The 20223-nt window shown below is 39.3% G+C and overlaps 1 protein-coding gene across 5 annotated transcripts in view; it reads left to right on the top strand.

The window, feature by feature from the left end:
- GDA (guanine deaminase) overlaps positions 1-8891 on the top strand; it is a 109240-nt gene extending 100349 nt beyond the window's left edge. The window contains exons 12-15 of one of the 5 annotated variants that reach the window (XR_011233926.1): positions 2359-2489; positions 4170-4197; positions 4925-5057; positions 7419-7515. Coding sequence is in view for 4 of the 5 variants with exons in the window: in XM_069474117.1 (XP_069330218.1) it covers positions 2359-2489; positions 4170-4197; positions 4925-4991; positions 7419-7512 (320 nt within the window). In the remaining variant the exon portion in view is untranslated. Of the gene's footprint in view, positions 1-2358; positions 2490-4169; positions 4202-4924; positions 5684-7418 lie in introns of those variants that run through there. The other 4 variants (XM_069474117.1, XM_069474118.1, XM_069474119.1 and 1 more) reach the window with 4 other exon arrangements.
- The last annotated feature ends 11332 nt before the right edge of the window (positions 8892-20223 follow it).

The following is a 20223-nucleotide window of genomic DNA, read 5'->3' as shown; positions in this document are numbered from 1 at the left end:
GAAATTGGTAATCGTGTTGGTCTAAGTCACTTTAGAATTATAGTGTAATCTGAATGGATGGTAGTGAAAATAGCATAAAACCATAGATAGCTAGTGGGAAAGTAAGATTTAGAGATAGACCCAGATATATATATATATATATATATATATATATATAGATAGATAGATAGATGTAGACTTACAACAAATACCTTGGGTCTTAGAAATGGAGGGTGGTAGAAGCCAAGAGTATCCTGGCAAGAGAAACTTCCCAGCTCTTCCTTAAGTGTTCTGGGCCATGGTGAACACCATAAGGGACATTTCAAGAAAACAAGTAGAGATTATGTTTTTTGCATTTCCCTAAGTCTTATGGTTTCATTTTCTAAAATTCCAAGTTTTAAATCACCCATTCTTTTAATAAGTGTGATATCCCTTCACCAACACCACCATTGTATTTCCATATTGGAATTTGAGTTCAAGTAGTTCTACCATCTATTTTCATGATGGAGGTGTGTTAATTCTAGGCTCTCTCTGAGTTGCTTCATCAGCATCCTGTTTCTGGTCAAGCCAGCATGGAGTGCCCACCAAATCATTTTCCTACCTTGCTGTGTTATCTTTTAAGTCTATTTTCTGGACCGCTGGGCTTACTCTTATGGAATTTCTTCTCCTTAGCTCATGCCTCCACTACGGTGTGAGTGAAATGAGATGAACAGATCCTGTGTAAAGTGTGGCATTTTCCCAGCTCTGCCATGGCCATTATATTCACTTTCCAGAAGATCAAGATGGGTATAAATCATCTTCACAGGGCCAATGTTTGCTTCAAAGGCAGCACAACTGCATTTCCTGACATGCATTTGAGTTGCTTACTAGCCCAGCTGGTCCCATCTGCAACAATCTGAATTTACATCAATTTATAAATTCACTGAAAGCAATTGTGTCTTTTTTGGTCTCCAAGTTTTAATGAATTGTCCAGTTAGTTTATGTATTTCAGACCCTGGCACATGTACTTGGTTATCTAGCCTATTAAACACACGACAATTTTATGTTGAACCCAGTCATTAAAAACTCACACTTGTCATGCTTCGTTGTCAAAGGCAAAACGAAGTAGAATGCAATCAGTGAATGAGGAGAGAATTTTCCATGATTTTCTATTACATTCAGTCCTTTTCCACACAATTAGTAGAAGTTGCCTAACTACTTCTAACATTTCTATTTTCACACCTGTCTTGCAATGAATTTTTTAGCTAAAAAATCATTTTCTGAGAATAAAAGAGTTGCCCTTTTAATAATATTTTAAGAACAAATAAGATTTCTAAGTCAGTGCTTAGAGAATTACCAAGACTTCTGGATACATATGCATGGAAATATAATGTATCAGAGATTGCCTAATAGGAATAATTGATTAAATGTTTTCACCTCAGACTATATCCTAACAGTGATAGAATGCAACAAACACGTGTAAAAATTGACATGAATAACTCCAGTTAACCTTCCTTTTGTGCATGTTTCCATTTGTGACCTCAGTGTACAGCTTACTCAGATTCCAGACTTTAAGGAGCTTTTAGATTCAATACTTTCATTGAACAGGAAAGCCAATTACCCCCATCTTCTGAAAGTAAATCATGAAAGTGAGAGATGTTCTTCCGTGGCATCCAGTAATCATGGAGCATGAATTGTAGCTATGAGATGGGCCAAGTCAATAGCCGTTATTGACTTATACCTTTCTTTAGAAAACCATTCTTCTCTGGCAACCAGAAAACCTTTGAGGTTACAAAGAGATTGGTCTGCTTTCAAAAGTGTAGGGACTTTTGAGTTAGGAGGATCTGTTCAAGTGAGTTTTTTAGATTTAAACCGAGAAATTCATGATGCATATGCCTGCATTGGCAAATATGCAAGAGGATGATTATTTTTTATTTATTCAAGGCTCATTTTACTGACATGAAAATAAATCTTGGCAGCTATTTCATGGAACAAAATGAACAAAAAAGGCAAGGCAAGGTGTTGGAGTGTTGGGGGGGAGATAGGAGGGAAAAAGAGGAAAGGTATTATGTTAATCATCATGTTTCTTAGGGGAATAGATGAAAAGGGTAGACCAGCGGGGCTATGAAGTGCCCCAGTGGAGCTGAAATAGAGAGAAACCATCCGAGTTATGATCATGGTGATAAAGGGAACTGTTTTATTCTCAGATCTTGCGTTACTGTGCATACTCTACTTTCTGTAAGTGGAAGTCTTGGAGAAATGAGAGCACTTTTCTGCCTCACTAAGATACTAATTTTTTTTCTAGTGACACGTTGGTAGAGTTGCCCCTCCAAACTGGAACATTAGCATGGTCTGATGATGCTCAATACTGACCATTTATTCACCTGTTCCCCTCTGTAGCCCTGGGGCTGGATAGTGAAATTGGGAACTTTGAAGTGGGAAAGGAATTTGATGCCCTTCTGATCAACCCCAAAGCATCTGACTCTCCCATTGACCTGTTTTATGGGGATTTTGTTGGTGATATTTCTGAGGTAAGTAAAAGAAAGTTAATCAAAAGGCATTTATTTCATGAAATAGTCGTAATAGCTTCCCTATAGAAAAGAAAATAGAAACTGAAACATTTTAATAGAATGTAGGAGAATCTTAAAAGGGAAAGTAGATCTCTTTGATAATTATTAAAATTTTATAACAGCAATGTTAAGAATAATATTAACAAAATATTTGTATTTTGAATGTGTTTGTATATTTGAATATATTTGGCTGTAAGCAATCATAATATAACTAGCACTTCTTGAACCCTTGCTGTATGCCACGCAGGCACATGACTAAGTATTTTCATATATAATTTTGTTTAATCATCAGAGCAACTGTAAGAGAGGTGGGTACTATTACTATCATCATGTTAATTTATAGAAGCAGTGAGGCTTAAGGGAGGTTAAGTGATTTGCCTAAGGACTCTTGGCTAGTAATTAGTGGCAGAGTTTGGATTCAAACCCAGGACTTTCTGACCATCAGAGGCTCTTGGACACTGCTATGTCAACTTTCTTAACTTTAGAAGAAAAATGAACTTTGTTCCTCTTATCATAAAATGTTTTCCTATGGATGAAATAAACTACTTCGTCTTACTTTAATAATAATTCTTTAGAAGACATTGAACTTTTCTTAAGAAAGAATAACTATTGCCATTTATAATTTGATCTTCTTGTGAGTAAATGTAATAATAAAGATATCATCTTGAAATTTCTAAAAGAAACATTCGGGCTTATTTGAAGTTTGTACCATTTGGTATTGTAGGGGAGGGAAAAGATCTTTTCCTCTACCCATCTTAGGTTCAAGGCTGAGGTCCCCGTAACGAAAGACAAATTAACAAAAGAAAAGCATACAAATTTCTTTAATATTAATTTTATATGACACAAGAGCCTTAATAAGGAAATGAAGACCCAAAGAAACAGGTACACTTGCCTATTTTGCTGGTAGGTTTGACAAAGAGTGAAGAGTCCGTGGAGAAATATGACAGGACAAAGGGAGTATGATCTAATGGTAACAAGCTACTTAGCAAGGCCTGTTTGTTGAGATTCTTCTCTGTGACCCTGTGTCTGCAGAGGTAAAATGCTTTTTTCCTCCAGGTATAGGGAGGGTACCTCTCACATGAGGGTCTTAGGAGCTTTAGGGGAAGGTCAGAAAGTCCTTCTTAGGTTTTATGACCTGCTTCAGGGGAGAGGGGTGAGGGGGAGGTCAGAATGGCCTTCCTCCTTTTGATTTTGGGTAGTGTGTCCCAACCCCGTCGTTATTTTCATATTATTTATTCTTTTACTTTTGTATTAGAGTGAATTTCTGGGAGTAGGGCTTAGTGCCGTTCATCTAGTCATTTTTCTTACACCATATACCTCTTGAAATATTTGAATTGTTTTATTAAATTAATTAATTTATATCATAGTTTCTCTCTGATTTCAAGGTTATACACGATGAACGTTCAAGCAATGAATAAACCTTTGTTAATAGCCAGTGGGGTTATTTTGTTGTCTTGGGACGTTTTTATTTATTTATTTTTTTTTTAGCAAAAGACCATTTCTTTTTTAATTAATAGAAGTAGATTTTGCCATTGAGACATAAATTTATATTTCTGGGCTTTGCCAACCACTATTGGCTGTGAATTTACTTTTCTAAATGTATAAAATATTCTTTCTTATTACCTTTATTTTCTATTTTAGGCTGTCATCCAGAAGTTCCTTTATCTAGGTAAGTAGATGTATGTCTCTAAGCTTACTAGAATCTCTCCTTGTGATTTTTTTGGATATGGCTCTCTGTATTGATCATCTCATATATTAAATCCTGTGTATAATCATTTGCTTTGGGTCATTATTTTTTGTTAACACCGCTCAGCATCAAGCCTATTTATGACACAATATTTATAGGAACTATGAATATTTGAAACACACATGACTCTTCTCCAGCTGTAAATTCTAAGCTGAGGAATGGAAGGCCAAGGGGGAAGAGATCTTCGTGTTCAATCCTCTTTCACTCCTGTACTCCGTAGCCTGCCCTACCATGCATATTGTTTTTGTGATAGATATGGAGTGAGTCTTGCCACACATGCTTGTGACACATTCATGACTGTGATTCCAGAGTGTAAAGATAAGTGTCCCTTTTCCAGCTGGGGCTGGGATGCCAACCAACCCCTTCAGCTGAAAGAACAGCTATAGGGGTGGATTCAACTTTATGTGATTTCTGCCTTTGGCGCAGAATTCAGGCCCTAATCCTCACATTACCCATGGCCTCTTCTAGTGATCATATCTTCCTGTCCAGACGATAAACAATCTGAGAGAGAGAAGGGCAGCTTTTTGTGTGTCCTCTCTTAGAAGTGTCTGTTTTTTTTTTTTTTTATTAAATCTCTCTCAAAAGGCAATGACAATAATTGTTGACACAAAAGCACTTTGTAAATGATTGCTTGATTTTTTTCTTTCAGGAGATGACCGAAATATTGAGGAGGTTTATGTGGGCGGAAAGCAGGTGGTTCCATTTTCCAGTTCCGTGTAAGACCTTCGGGCAGCTACGAAGTTCTCCTGGGATATGTGATTCTGCATCTCCCTTATGCCCTGGTGGAGTTAGAAAGTGAAAAAATAGTACCTTGTTCTTGGGATGACTATCTCTTTCTGTGTCTAGTTACAGTATTCACTTGACAAATTGTTTGAAGGAAGTTGCACTAATTCTCAACTCTGGTTGGCAGGGTTCGTGATTTCATAAAAACGTCTCCTTTTGAGCTGCTCAGATTTACTTTAAGCTCAAACAGAAGGGAATGTTATTGCTGGGTGGTGTTTTTGTTATGAGATTTAAGTCAAATCTTTTTCACATTTGGAAATGTGGAAAGAAAAGATATTCCTATATGGTTAGGTATTTTGAGTTAATAAATGCGAAAATTAGAAAACTGAAAATGAACCAGTGAGTATATTTTTATGAGAGAACAAAAGTTAGACTGTGCACAAATGTTGGAAAACCAGTTCAGGTTGTGTTTGAAAATTATATACTGAGCATACTAATTTAAAAAGAGAACTTGTTGAATTTTAAAACGTGCTTCTGGATTGACCTTGTGTTTTGGAAATTTGCACTTAATGGAATTTGCACTTCAGAGATATGTTATTGTTGTGCTTGCCTTCTTTGGGGATGAATGTCAGAAATTGAATGCTATGTGCTTTCTTAATATAGTTTTGTGCTTTAAAGTGTTTGACAGAAGTTGGGTATTAAAGACTTAAAGTCTCTTAGGAACATTATTCATATAACTACATGGCATAAATAGTTGTATTTTTGTGTACTTTAAAATCATCTTCCTTTATAACTGTGTGATGTCATAATTGCTTCCATTTTATTAGAAGAGAAACAAATTCCATACTCCAGTGTTGTATAGGCTGGAGTCTTCATAAATTGGGGCAAGTACTGGGCATTTAGTAGCTGCTGATACTAACAGGAAGCGTCCCATTACAATGGCCTGGTCTACCCAAACATTATACCATAGTTGCTGGAAATTTCATACTCAGATATCAATCTTCTAGAATTTCAAAATGAAGAGCAAATCCTGTTAAGGAAATATTATGAAAAATCTTTAAACCTTGTATATTTAAAGCACTCTATTTTCTAATTTTATCCAGTTGTCTATTTCCTTATAATTTTCAGGACATCAGAATTTTAGGATCGTGAAAAATACATAGATATCCCACTTAATGTTTATATTAATAGGACTTAAGTTGTATTAGACATCTAGGAATTAAAGCAAAGAGTATTTTTATGCTTCCTAATATAATATTATTTCTCATAACCTAGAATTAAAACCAAATTATGGCCTTTTGATGAATCCTTAAGAAGTATCGATATGAATGTTACTTAAATCCTATATTTTTCTTATTTAATTCCAAATACTATAAACAAAGAAAAGAAATTGACTTTCTTAATATATTATTCCTAGAGCTTAGGTGGGACGCCTTAGTTTTACCTTATAGAAGACTTTATACAATATAGCTAACTCCATATTTACAGAACTAAGAACACAATTTTTTCTTCTGTAGTATTGGTTCTATTTTCACATATTTATGCTAATTCATACCCAGTTTTTTGTTTTTTTGCCTGGTAGAAACACTTTTAGATGTGATTGTGTACATGCTATACCTAAAGATAGAACAAAATTTTGGTCTTATATTTTTAAAAAACAACAGAGTTCGTTTTGTGGGATATCAAGTAACTCGGTAAATCCAGTTTCCAGTCTCAGTCTGTATTTCCAGTATTTCTAATTCCTCAACCACGTCAAAGATGCCCTGCCAAATTTCTCCCGATTTCTGTACAGTTCTAGCAGGTGTTTTCTGCTCTCTCTTTCTCTCTCTCAACCCCTGCCGAAGAAACTTGGTTCCATTGCATCGTGTCCAACCAAATGAGTAGGCTTAGGACTTGAGATGAGGTACGTAAGACCCACTAATAGGCAGCAGCTTCTTTCAGCCTTTGCAAGATCCTACACTTTTACCTTCCTTAAGGGTGTATATTTTGATGTTGAACATCAGTTTTCATTTAGATTTAAGATTCACGTGCAGTAAATATAAAGAAATACAGCATCACATGCAAGGAGAATGGCCATATGTACAACCATTCTGTCAAATGTTAAATTTATCACCGGTAGTATGTTAAAGACCTGACTATCTTTTCTGGTAAAAGTAGAATGTGTTGAAATGTTAACGTGTACTTTGATCTCTCTGTATCAGTTATAACCCATGTGTTTTATTTCTCCCCAAGTGCAATGTTCCTGAATGTTACATATTTTTTTTTTTTCAGTACCACAGGCATTAGCCATACACGGGGCCAGATGTTCTGCACTTTGAAATGTTGCCTTTGCCTAATGTAGGTTGACTTTCTGTGGAGAGTCACAATTCTAAGCCAATCCTATCTGTCACTTTGTGTTTGAATATTTTGCTCTCTGACAGGAAAGAAAGAATTAAAGCTTCTTACCCGCCTCCCCACCCCACCCTCCAACATTTGCCGCATGTTCCATGGTATTTTCAATGCAATACACTTTAAAAGGTAAAAAGTATTCAAAAGTATCAACTATCATAAATTTACAAAATAGTTTTGCAACCAAAACGCAGAAGTAGGCTAATCAGCTAAGGTGAATTTCATTTTCAAACGAGAGGGCGACATGGGAAATAAAAGATTAGGATGGGAAAGTTGTCCTAAACTGAGACCAAGGAAACCACTTCCTTATTAATTGTCTCAGCTTCTTTGCTAGTTGAATTGTCAAAGGTTTTAAACTCCAAGAGGATATCTTGGAACAAGCTGTCTTCATGCCAGGAGGAAGCCTTCCAGGTTAATGTGAGCATTGAACCCCACTGAATCTCTTTTTCACTTCCGTGAGAATTCTACCTGTTAAAGGAAAGAAAATGGTAGGAAACTCCCTGTTTTGCTTAGCGGACTTTGAAGTGTGCCCTTGAATATCCCTGTTGGCAACTGCTGCTGAGATCTTAAAAAGGAAACATAATGGGTGTGAGATCTAGCAATGTAATTTCAATCTTCACTCCGTCCCAGCCTCTCCCTATTTTAAATCTTTTCACCTCAGAAGCAGACATATGGAAAGCTTTAAAGGCAAGCTAGAAGGAGCATTGTATCTGTTCTACCTTGTGCTGTATGTGGGAGAGCTCTTGGATGCTTCTGGAGCCTACTGGACATCTCTTCATTGTTATCCATTTTTAAACTTGAGGATGATGCTGTAAGCAGTCACATGTTTAAAAAGAGTGTTCCGAGTTATTAAAAGGTGGATTAAGATGTGTGCCATGGGCAGTGACTTGAAATTATTTTCAAATTGTGTGGATTGTTATAAATTTTTGAAGTTTTTTTTTTTTTTTTTTGAGGCTTAAAGAAGATATTTACAATTTCAGACTTACTAGCCACTTTAGGTATGAATGTGGACCTCACACTTTCTAATGTCACTAAAGGAAATGCATGGAGAGACATGCACAAATGACACTGTTAGAAAACCCTAACGTGGGTCCCCATGCACGTTTTCATGTGTGACCTCACCTGCCTTTCCCTCCCATGGCCCTAAGTGTGTGAGATCCAGAGTTGAAGGGTTAGTTTGTGGATCTAGTCCAAATTTAGTGAAATGCAAATGCCAACCGGGCCAATGATGAAATTAAATATAAATTCCAAGATCACTTTCACAATCCATAGGGTTCCAGTGACTCAGGGGACAGAGATTGTTCTTAGCTCATCTGATATGTGATTTACTTGTCTATTTCCTACTCAAAAGCCTGTCAGAAAACATTCTTTAGAGAAAACCACCTTACATTGTTGTCAAACTCCAGATTGCTGCTCTCAAGAATATATATGTATGTATTCATGGGGACATTTTTTTCTCAATATTTGTATGATTTGCTTATTGTTATTGTGCTAAGTGAGCTCCTTTGTGCTTCAGACAAAAATAAATGAGATTTTGTGTTTACGTTATTTTTTTGTTGTGAGTTTTCTCTGGTTTTGTTGTGAATCCTATCAGTCTGCTAGAAGGGGAATTAATCTTACAATGTTTTTCTCCTTTTAGCACGAATTTTCAAAGACAGAGTAGAATATTTAGCTGTGGGCCAACATATCTGCCTTCCATCCTGTGTTAGTCGCCATACATAGCTTTTACAATTTAAGGTATAATGTTTAGCCCTGTAGAATCAGATTGCTGTAGCTTTTGATTTCAGCATAGTGTATATTTCATATATTCTAAGCCACAACCCAGAGTGAGAAATGCACTCTATATCAAGAATCAGTTCGCACATACATATGTGCGTGTATATTTAAAACAAAAGTTTCACAGAATAATACTTTCTCTGTGATGCCCTGAGCTGTTCTCTATACTATTTTATTCTATTTAATTTTTTATGCTGTTGGTAATTCTCCAGTTGGTTTCTTGCAACTCTAATGAATCGGCACCTGCAGTTTGGAAGCAGTGTTCCAGTACCTTTCGAGCTATGTTTGATTCTAAGCTTGGCCCACTGCCTTGCTGCCACCTAAGGTCTACATGGCTCCATTTTCTCCTGTGATATGGGGATGACGTGAGTGTCTGCCTTGGAGTTATGGAGAGTAAATAAAATGATACATAGCACTTAACATCTGGGACACAGTGCTCACTATGTGGTAGTTGATATTTTAAAAATAAGTACAGACTGAACAGAAATAAAAATAATTAAAAAAATATTTTTACCAGTTTATTTTTTAGAATCCAAATCAAGTGATATTAAGGATCCCCCAGTACATGAAACATTCTGTATCTGATTTTTCCCAACACTATTATGTTTATTATTTTTTTCTTTATAACATGTAACATGAACAGAGTAGTCGATTTGGTATATAAATTCACTTCCAATGACTGAGCAACTTATAGGACAAGTCCCTGGATGGCATTGATGACCTAGCTCTTCCCCACTTTCTCTTTTGTGGTTCTCGGAATAACTGTAGAACGTGCTGGAAATGCAACATTTTGAGATAAGGAGGATTGGCCAGAACAACTGGGGCTCTGTTCCCGTCCCTCCTAGCACAGGATGTCCCGTAGTATGGTGGCCCCACGTGTCAAGTATCCCCTAAGTATAAAACCCAGGGCAAAGCGTGCTTTGAAGTGCCCTTGGCCACATGCAGACTGGACTCCACCTGCCCTGGGAAGCTGCCCTGACCCTGCAGGACTGGCTCGCCACGAATCCAGAGCTTCTATTGTCCCTTGCTGCCTCTCTCTGAGTAAAAAAGTTGCTTCACTTAACTTGTGTGGTGGTTCTGTCTCACCAGACTTGTGCAAGTGGTGGTAACTGCAGTCCAAGATGCAATGGGCATGGTGAACCTGCTTCACACAACTACTAAGCACTTCTTTTTCTCCTAAGGAGAGATTTAGCCAAAATACCCAGATGAGAAATTTCGTGTGCATCATTTAGCAGTAATATGTGCCCAGTTTGCACACTGTGGACAGGATACTGCAATAGGTAATTCATAGACAGGTGTGAATTATTGTATGGTGCTAAGTTCAGGATTTAAATAAAATAAGATTTGGACATAAAATAAATACCCACCGGTAGCAAAACAGGACTCGTGGTAGGGAGTTTTAAGGTGCTATGAGGAAGCCACTCAGTTATTGGAACAGAACCCACAAGTAACTGTCACCACTAGGGACAGGTGTTTTAAATTTCTTTTAAAATAGAATAAAAGGGAAGTGTTCTCTGTCCTTTAAAGTGATAGGATAGCACTTTAAAGTGTAATGAGTATTTTTTTATTACTGATTCAGACTTAAAACCCCTTTTACCTCCAACCCTGCCCCTAACTTAAACAGCATTGTAAAATTACATTGAATTTATATTTTTTAATTTTTTTAATGCTTCTCTAATAGTTGAATCTCTGTTTTGGAGGGGGAATATAGATAGGGAGCTAAAAGCAGTTTCTTTAGGGCAAAAACTTTTTTGGGAAGTTCTTTAGTCATAACTCAGAAAACAAATGTTTTCTCCCCCAAAAAAGTGGTTAAAAAGAGGAACAGATCACACAGAATTTTGCAGACCACTTGGGCTCTCCCCTGTTGCCTAGATTCTGCACAAACGTCTGTTCCCTGGCTATAGAAACAAGCCGAAGTCATAAGCAGTGACATCAAATGAGAGAAATAAAGGCCCTAGAAAGACTGTCATTTGGTCAGATGACAAGACATTCTCATGTACTTGCTTGAAAACTAGAACTTGTAGCTTTACCATGAAATTCATTTCTGTCCTTTTGGTCTTGGCCAGTCTCCAAATCAGACTTTTGCTTAACTGCTGTCACACAAAGCCTCAACCCATAAATGAATAACCCAAGGAAGGGTTTTGTTCTTGGTATTTTTTTTTATTTTGTTTTGTTTTTTTAATTTGCTGTCCTAGAGCACTTGAGACACTTGAAACAGCCTTAGTGTTTTCGGTTTTTGTTTTTCTTCTGCAAAAGTTGGTTCCATCCACACCTGAACTAGGGAGCAAATGCAGGGTGGCTTTGTGCTTGTTAAACACTTTGAAAACCTTGACTGAAGCACATGAACAGATAAAGGTATGAGAGGCTTTTGTTATTTCAAAAGAAAATTAAGAGGCTCAGAAAAAAATCAGTTCACATATTTCTTTCAATTCATAAACACTTTCTTCTTAGAACTATGAAAGATAAATTGGGCAAACCCTCCCACATCATAAGCATGTCCTGGCATAATGCAATGACATGCTATCCATTCAATAAAATCCCGTGGTAGTGACTCAGAATTATTGGGAGTAGGAGAGAAACTATGGAGTTTAGGATGTTTATCTGTTGTTTGGGTAATAGATTTTTTTTTTTTTTTTTTGAGATGGAGTCTTGCTTTGTTGCCCGGGCTAGAGTGAGTGCTGTGGTGTCAGCCTAGCTCACAGCAACCTCAAACTCCTGGGCTTAAGCGATCCTACTGCCTCAGCCTCCCGAGTAGCTGGGACTACAGGCATGCGCCACCATGCCCGGCTAATTTTTTTTTATATATATATTTTAGTTGGCCAGATAATTTCTTTCTATTTTTGGTAGAGACGGGGTCTCGCTCTTGCTCAGGTTGGTCTCGAACTCCTGACCTCAAGCGATCCACTGGCCTCAGCCTCCCAGAGTGCTAGGATTACAGGCGTGAACCACCACGCCCGGCCCAATAGATTTTTTTATGTCATCCAGGACAATTCTACAATTTCTTATGGATAAGATTATTTATTGTAACTTAAAGGGGGGGAAACTCATTATGTAGAAACTCGTACAAAAATCTTCATATTCCCTATAAAATTACTGCCCTGATTAAATAAGAAGTCAGTATAAATGTGTATAAAATCTTCATTTAATGTCATTTGTGGTACTATAGATCATTTACCATGGCATAATTTAATCCAAAAGAAATTGTAATTAACCCACCAAGTTGCCCTGCCATGTACATGGCTGTTCTCTTAGGGTTTTTCATATCTTGGTAAAATTTCATACTTAAAAAATAATTAGTTGCTTTTTTACAATATAGAAATCCATACATGCAGAAAGCACAAAATAATGGCCTATTAAGTCATATTTATTTTACTACTCATGAGGTTGGTAAATTTTAAATAACATTCCCTCAAGCAAAAATTGCTTGAGGAGCATACTAGGTACTAGGCACAGGTCAGTTTTGAGGGTTAAAAACAACCTTCATCTTTTTGAGGAACTCACGGTCTGAGATGGTTGGGGAGGAGCAATATGTAGACAGGGTGATACATTAGGCTTATGGAGGGTGTCTAGAGAGCTAAGGGTGCTTAAAGGGGGAAGCTGGAGAGCACTGGCTATACGTGGGCAAGGATCACAGAGGGAAAGCATGGTGGTGACTATCTCCCAGAGGAGGTGACATCTGAGCTTGGAAGAAGAATAGGAATTAATTTTCCTTGTAAAAACTCTCAAACAGGTATTCCAAACAGAGCATTCAGCATGAGCAACAGCAGCTTATCATAAGGACTTGACCTCTGCAAAAAGTGATAAGGATGAAGTGGACTAATCCATTCGTCATAGAGTACTGTGGTGTTGGTTCAAAATGAAGGTTTCCAGGCTCTTCTCTCTAAAGGTTCTGATTTAATAGTTCTGGACTGGGTCCCAGGAATCTGCATGATCAACAAACATCTGGGTAAGGTCAGGGAGGGGGCGTAGTGAGGAGGGCCATCCCGGTGATGACCAATACCAGGTGTGATCACATGTGAGCTACTCAAGAGAAGGTGCAACCGCACGGAGTCCAGAAACTGTGAATCTCATGCACAACACTGGCCACTTCCCTGATCACTGGGCACATACTTCATTAGCAAACATTGTGTGTTCTCACCCCAACAGGTGGGGAAAGGGACTCCGGCCATGTTCCACCACAGGCAGAAAGCTAGAGGACAAGCCCTGCCCACAAACACCCAGAGGCCTTTTCCTGCCTCTGGGGCTGGAGACAGAGGAGCTCCCAGACAGGTGACTCCCTGACTGGCACCCGACGTCCCAGGGCTGCCCGGCTGTGGGCTACTTTTTACTATTTGCTGTTGGCTGCTTCCAGTGTTGTTTCTGTTGCTTGCCAATCAAAGAGCCCAGACTAAAATCCTCTCTAACCTACTTTGTTCCCCCACGATGACAATTCTTTAGAGATAGGATATAAATTTTGAAATAACCATTGCATTTTTAGATGAGGGGAAGAATGATTAAGAAATGGCTGTCACTTCATCAGGCACTTGGCCACTCCCCACTGTCCCACAAACCTCCTCAGAGGCTCCGTCCTCTGCATCCACAGGGGCCTTCCAGGACCCCAGACCAGCCTGTGCCGATGGCTCTCTTGTCTCCTCTGGCAAAGGTCTTGGGGATGAGTTGGTGTGGCAGAGCCTGGGGTGAGATGACAGGGGCGTTAGATGTTTAAAGAAATAAATAGTGTTAAGTTCAGCTGAAAAAAATGACCTGTTCCCTCGGTAGAGACAGTCACACTTCTGAAGATGGCTTCATGGACTGGCAACCAATTGCAGGGCAACCTTGGGAGCCACGGCAGGGCCACGTCATGGAAGGAGCCGGGTCACTAAGTCACCCCTGGAGAAGAGTCTTCCCCCTCCTGGAATACATAGATTGGAAGGAGACAACTGGCCCCAAAGAAAATCCAGCAAATGTTAAGCATTGCCAAGTCTGGTGTTGAAATCCAGGGCTGTTAGCTTGTACCTGTGTTGAGGCCTTTCAGGGCTCTCTCCTGCCCACCTGGACGAAGCAAACACAAACAAGTGGGGGAGCTTCCAGCAGAGGGAGATCTTGTGACCTTTGTAGGTGGCATCGGGCTTCCCTGCTGCCCAAGAAAGCTTGGACCCAGGAGAGTGAGCCTCAACCAGGGGTGTCGACACAGGTGACCTCCACTGCAGCATGCCCCACCATTACGCACTGACATGCTTGTGGGCACAGAATGGGTAACAACATGGCACCTCTTAGATCCCATAGGCTTCCTGCAGGGCCAGGCAGGGATTAGAGTAGTCAGAGCTCACAGCCTGTTTCCTCTGGCTGCAGTCAGTGTTTTCCACTTGCCCAAATGCGCTGTATTAATGATATCACCTTCTATTTTGACAATGAGCAGAGCAAAGTTAGAAAGCACTATTTTCTAAAACCTGGTCCCCAACCCACTGTTGGGTTGAGGAAAGCCTGTTAAAACATCCAAAACTGCACTAAAGGTAAGCTTGCCATCTCTCTTTAGAAAAGATCATGGGGGCCGGGCGCGGTGGCTCACGCCTGTAATCCTAGCACTCTGGGAGGCCGACGTGGGCGGATCGTTTGAGCTCAGGAGTTCGAGACCAGCCTGAGCAAGAGCGAGACCCCGTCTCTACTAAAAATAGAAAGAAATTATATGGACAGCTAAAAATATATATAGAAAAAATTAGCCGGGCATGGTGGTGCATGCCTGTAGTCCCAGCTACTCGGGAGGCTGAGACAGGAGGATCGCTTGAGCTCAGGAGTTTGAGGTTGCTGTGAGCTAGGCTGACGCCACGGCACTCATTCTAGCCTGGACAACAGAGTGAGACTCTGTCTCAAAAAAAAAAAAAAAAAAAGAAAAGAAAAGATCATGGGGATGATGGTCATTTGAAATGAGACAAAAAGAGTAAATCAGAAAATGGAGATCGCATAGACCGACAATCAATCTAGACCGACAATCAACAGTTGATTTGAAGAAACTCATTATGCTGTTCTTAAAAGGGGTTAAAGGAGGAAAGGACATATATAAAAATATCAAAAATCAAATGAATAAAGAGCTTAGGTCAAATAAAAAGTCTCCAGCCTCAGCAAACGTATTTACAGTCTAAAAATTCACACCTTGGAAGAGAGTCTCAAAAAAGCATCACCTGAAACTTTACTACTTGAACTACATCAAGAACATAATGTAATTTTTCAGATAATCAATTGAGGAGGGAGTTTACCACTTAGAAATAAAGAAACTTCCCAAAGTATATGGAAACCAGCCATATGTGTCAGAAGTGCGACTCCTACTGGAAGAGAGCAGTAGAACCACTTCCTTCCTTCAAAGATTATCTATTATGAGGGAAAAAAAGCACAAGAAAGTTTGCTGGCTGCTCTGTTGACTGAGAGAAAGCTCAATGAGCAAAGAAAAGGCAATGGTTACAATAGGCAAAAATTGGCTGATGTAGATTCTAGTTTTCCCCAAGTGGCCCCAGCTGTTGCATATGCAGCTCTGGGCAGAGGCCCAAGAGTATCAGGGCATCCCCAGGATCATGACATCAGGTCCCTGAGGAAGGAGAGGACTAAGCGATGAAGGCTCAGGGATCCAGGTCACCTGGAGGTTTGATCCAGGTTTGCAGCAGGTGACCCCTGGACAACCCCAAACACAGTAGTAGGATATCTGGGGTTTATTTATTTTTTTGAGACAGAGTCCCATTGTGTTGCCTGGGCTAGAGACCCCTGACCTCAACCTAGCTCACGGCAACCTCAAACTCCTGGGCTCAAGTGATCCTCCTGCCTCAGCCTCCCAAGGAGCTGGGACTACAGGCATGTACCACCATGCCTGGCTATTTTTTTCTATTTTTAGTTAGTTTCAGTAGAGGCGGGGGGCGGGGGGGCGCGGAGGGGGAGGTGTCTCACTCTTGTTGAGGTTGGTCTCGAACTCCTGACCTCAAGCGATCCTCCCGCCTCGGCACCCCAGAGTGCTAGGATTATAGGCATGAGCCACCACTCCCGGCCTAAACACAGCAGGATATCTGTGTTTTCTCTCTTTTGGACTAATTTTGATTTATCTTTTTCATTTAACTGCTGCTATTTAATTGATGCTTGATGCTACATTTGTTCTTATTGCCTAAGATAGTGTTTTTCAAATATAGATGGTGTTAACACAATCAATTCCTATGAATACATTATTTCTGCTTCAAATCTATTTCCTCTACAATTAGAAGCTATAAATATTTTGATTGAAATACAAAGTTCACTATACTGAAACTATAACTGAAATTTGACATGACTGGTGAAAAATTTTGAAACAATAAAGATTATATGCTAAACTTAAGGAGACTGCTTGTTCCATTATCCAAAGCCAATTTGACCAGATAAGACTCTGACTGTGTGGGAAACCACTGTCTAGACTTTTCCTACATTTTTTCCTCAACGGTTACTCAAAATTATTTTAACCTTTCAATCTTAGCTAGTTTTCACATTAGTAGTCACCTGTCAAACCAATCCTGTGTGTACCAGTGCCAAATCTTTTTTTTTTTTTTTCACGGTTTTATTTATTTATTTTAGGGATGAGGTCTTGCTCTGCCCCCCGGACTAGAGTGCAGTGACATCATCATAGCTCATAGCAGCCTCAAATTCCTGGGCTCAAGCGATCCTCCTGCCTCAGCCTCCCAAGTAGCTGGGACTACAGACACACACCACCATGCCATGCCTGGCCCTAGAGTTCCACTTTGAGGAATTTATTCTGCACACAAACACAAGAATAATTTTATAACTGTAATAGCGAAAGACTGAGAACAACCTAAAATTTCATCAACAAGGCACTGGTTCAATACCTTGTAGTACTGTGTAGCTGTTTAAAATTTTTCAAAGCAGTTGCCTCTGGAGAAAGTGAGGGGTAAACTTACATTTCACAGCATTCTCTTTGTATGCTTTGTATTTGTACCACATAAACTTTGTAGTGAGTATATGTATTGCTCATTTAAAACATACATACCGTTTAAAAAATAAAAAGTAAAACTAACGTTGAGGTAATAACAATGGCCAACACTTGGTGTGGTGCTTATTCTATATGCCAAGCATTATTCCAAGAGATTTATTGAATCAACTCATTAAATCTTCACAAAAATCTAATGGGAAAGAACTATTACTAGTTTAATTTCACAAGGAAGACACTGAGGCCCACAGAAGTTAAATAACTGGGCTGGACTCTAAGTCAAATAAAGGACATTAGTGGGACAATTGGCAAGATGTGAATAAAGTTTGTAGATTAGACCAGCGATCTGCAAACTTTCTTTGTAAAGGACCAGACAGTAAATATTATAGGCTCTGTAGAGCAAGCAATGAGGGAACTTCAGAAGGTCTCTGTCACAAATAGTTAACCCCTGCATTGTAGCACAAAAGCCGGCACAGACAATATGTAAACAAACAAGCGTGCTGTGTTCTGAAAAATTTAATTCATGACATTGAAATTTGAATTCCATACAACTTTCCTGTGTTAAATAGTTCTTAACAATCTAAAAGCATTATTAACTAGTGGGCCCTGCAAAAAAAGGTGGTGGGTAGCATTTGGCCCTCCAGCCATAGTTTGCTGAGCCCTGGGTAAGATAACAGTATTGATCATTGCACTCTGGTTATGTAAGAGAATGTCCTTGCTTTCAGAAAATACACTTGGAAAGTATTTAAAGTGTCATCCTCTTTCCAACTTGTCTTTGCTAAGTGCCTATCCAACCTCCATACCTGCATTGATGAGGAACTCATTTTAAGCAACTCATTTGATATAGAACAACGTGGATCATTAGAAAATAATTTATCAGTTTGAAAGAAAATATTGTCCCATGTAAGCCAAATGCTAAAATAAATAAAATTATTTCAAAGTAAATAAAACTGGCTTTTTGGTACAAGATAAAAAAATTGGCATTTTTCAGGTGCAAGGTAAGATTGCAAGCAGTCCAGCCAGGTGGAGACAATGTTTAACCAGTGCACCACCTAGTGGCCAAGGCTTGAACAGACGACTGTAAAACAACCAGTCTTCCTCCAAAACGGCCAAGCGCAGACGAAAAAAAGAAGTTGGGTGGAGTGCGGGTGGCTCACGCCTGTAATCCTAGCACTCTGGGAGGCTGAGGCGGGAGGTATTGCTTGAGCTGAGGAGTTCGACGCCAGCCTGAGCGAGAGTGAGGCCCCGTCTCTACCAAAAAGAAAAAGAAAAAAAAAAAATACATTAAAACCGCCCCCAAAACCCAGCTGGGTGTTGCAGTGCATGCCTGTAATCCCAGCTACCCAGGAGGCTGAGGCAGAAGGATCTCGCCTTAGAGCCCAGTAGTTGGAGCTTGCAGCGAGCTACAATGACATCACTGCACTCTACCCAGGGCGGCACAGTGAGACTCTGGCTCAGCAAGAAAAGAAAAAAAAAAAAGAAGTTGAATTAGCTTTGATATCCAGCAGAATAGAAATTCATGATTTTAACAAAAGCCTAAAATGTACAAAATATTATCAGATTATTTTTCTAGCAGGAAACTTGGCATATTTGTTTGCCTATGTAAGGAAAATAAATAATTTCTTAGGTTGAACCCAAAGTCAATAATAGATCGATCATAAAGAAAATTACATTCTCCATGAAAAGAAATATAATTTACTTAATGTCCTTAGTGAAGACAATTTCACAAGGAAAAAAATGAAACAAAATCATGAAATCTCAAATGGCTTGCTTGAATCACTTCAGTCCCTAGAAGATGAAAGGCAAAGGTTTGTCCATCAGAAATGATTGTAACACAAGTTACACTAAAAAGTAATGAATTTCCATGAGTATATTAAATTTGGCATAAGAAGTTAGAATATAGTTCAAACTGTTTTACACATTCACCAAATATGATATTCAACAGCACTGTTTATAGTTTGGTCAATTATTTTAGATTCCTATGGGTACATACATGATTTGAACCATACAGCTTGCTCTAGCTTCTGAAAACCAACTACCAGTTAATAGCATTATCCTCTCTTCCAGAGTTAGATAGTGAAATGAAATCATCTGCATGGAGATTGGGAAGATGGTGCTGTAATGGCCACATGACAGATGGTAAGAGTCAAGACTTGGGAACCTGGAATCCCAGGTTTGGGAGGGTGCTCTCAAGATCATCTTGTCTGGCCAGCTGACTGATCATTGAATCCCTTCTTCAATGTCTCTAACAACGAATGCACAATCTCAGTTAAGCCCTGGGAGTGATGGGGAGCTCAAAGCTATGTCCCAAGGTTCTTTTCATTCTTCGATTGCCAAGGTGGAAAATCTCTTGAGCAGCCAAAATTATTGTTCTTGCAGCTTTCCATCCTCACCCCACTGGTGCCCCTTATAAAAACAAGTCTACTGTGTCTACATGTGAAAGTCTTCACATATTTGAAGATAATGACTCTGGATGAAGCATTTCCAGTTCTTCACATCTCGCTGTTTTTCCTATTTTCATAATTAAGACCTATTGAAGAGACTACATGGAACAGCCACATGGAGAGGGCACATGGAGATGAAGAAGTCCCAAGATTACATGGAAAGAGAGAGAGAGTCTCGGCTTTTCCTGCATTCCACCTGAGTCCAGCCTTCTCGCCATCTCTGCAAGACATGTATATGTGCAATTGTCTCGAATGTTCTAGCCCAATTGAGCCTCTAGGTGACCAAAGCCCCAGATTACATCCCATGGTGTGGAACTGTTCAGCTGAGCCCATTGACCCACAGACTCATGAGAGAAAAGAAAACGGTTGTTGTTTCAAGCCACTACATTTTGGAATTTTTTTTTCTCCAGTCTCATAGATTACGGAAATAGAACAGTAAGTACAGTGTTGTGGCAGTTATCAATTTATGCCTTTCAACTGCAAATTCATCCTTGATCGGCCTGATCTGTGAAAAATGTAACTGGGCCCTTTAAATAGTCTCACTTAGCAGCCAGCACAGTGTTAAGCTTTATCAGTAGAGGCTGCTGGAGAGACATTTCAAGAGGGAGGGTTCCAGTGGGGCTTTTGATGTGCTCCTGGCGAGTGCCTTCCTTCCTTCACTGCTTGGCCCATTGCTAGGTGCCT

This window comes from Eulemur rufifrons, chromosome 7 (genome assembly GCF_041146395.1).
Source record: "Eulemur rufifrons isolate Redbay chromosome 7, OSU_ERuf_1, whole genome shotgun sequence".
NCBI classification, from domain to species: domain Eukaryota; kingdom Metazoa; phylum Chordata; class Mammalia; order Primates; family Lemuridae; genus Eulemur; species Eulemur rufifrons.
Note: the sequence above shows the minus strand (reverse complement) of the source record. Positions and strands in the feature narration are given on the sequence as shown.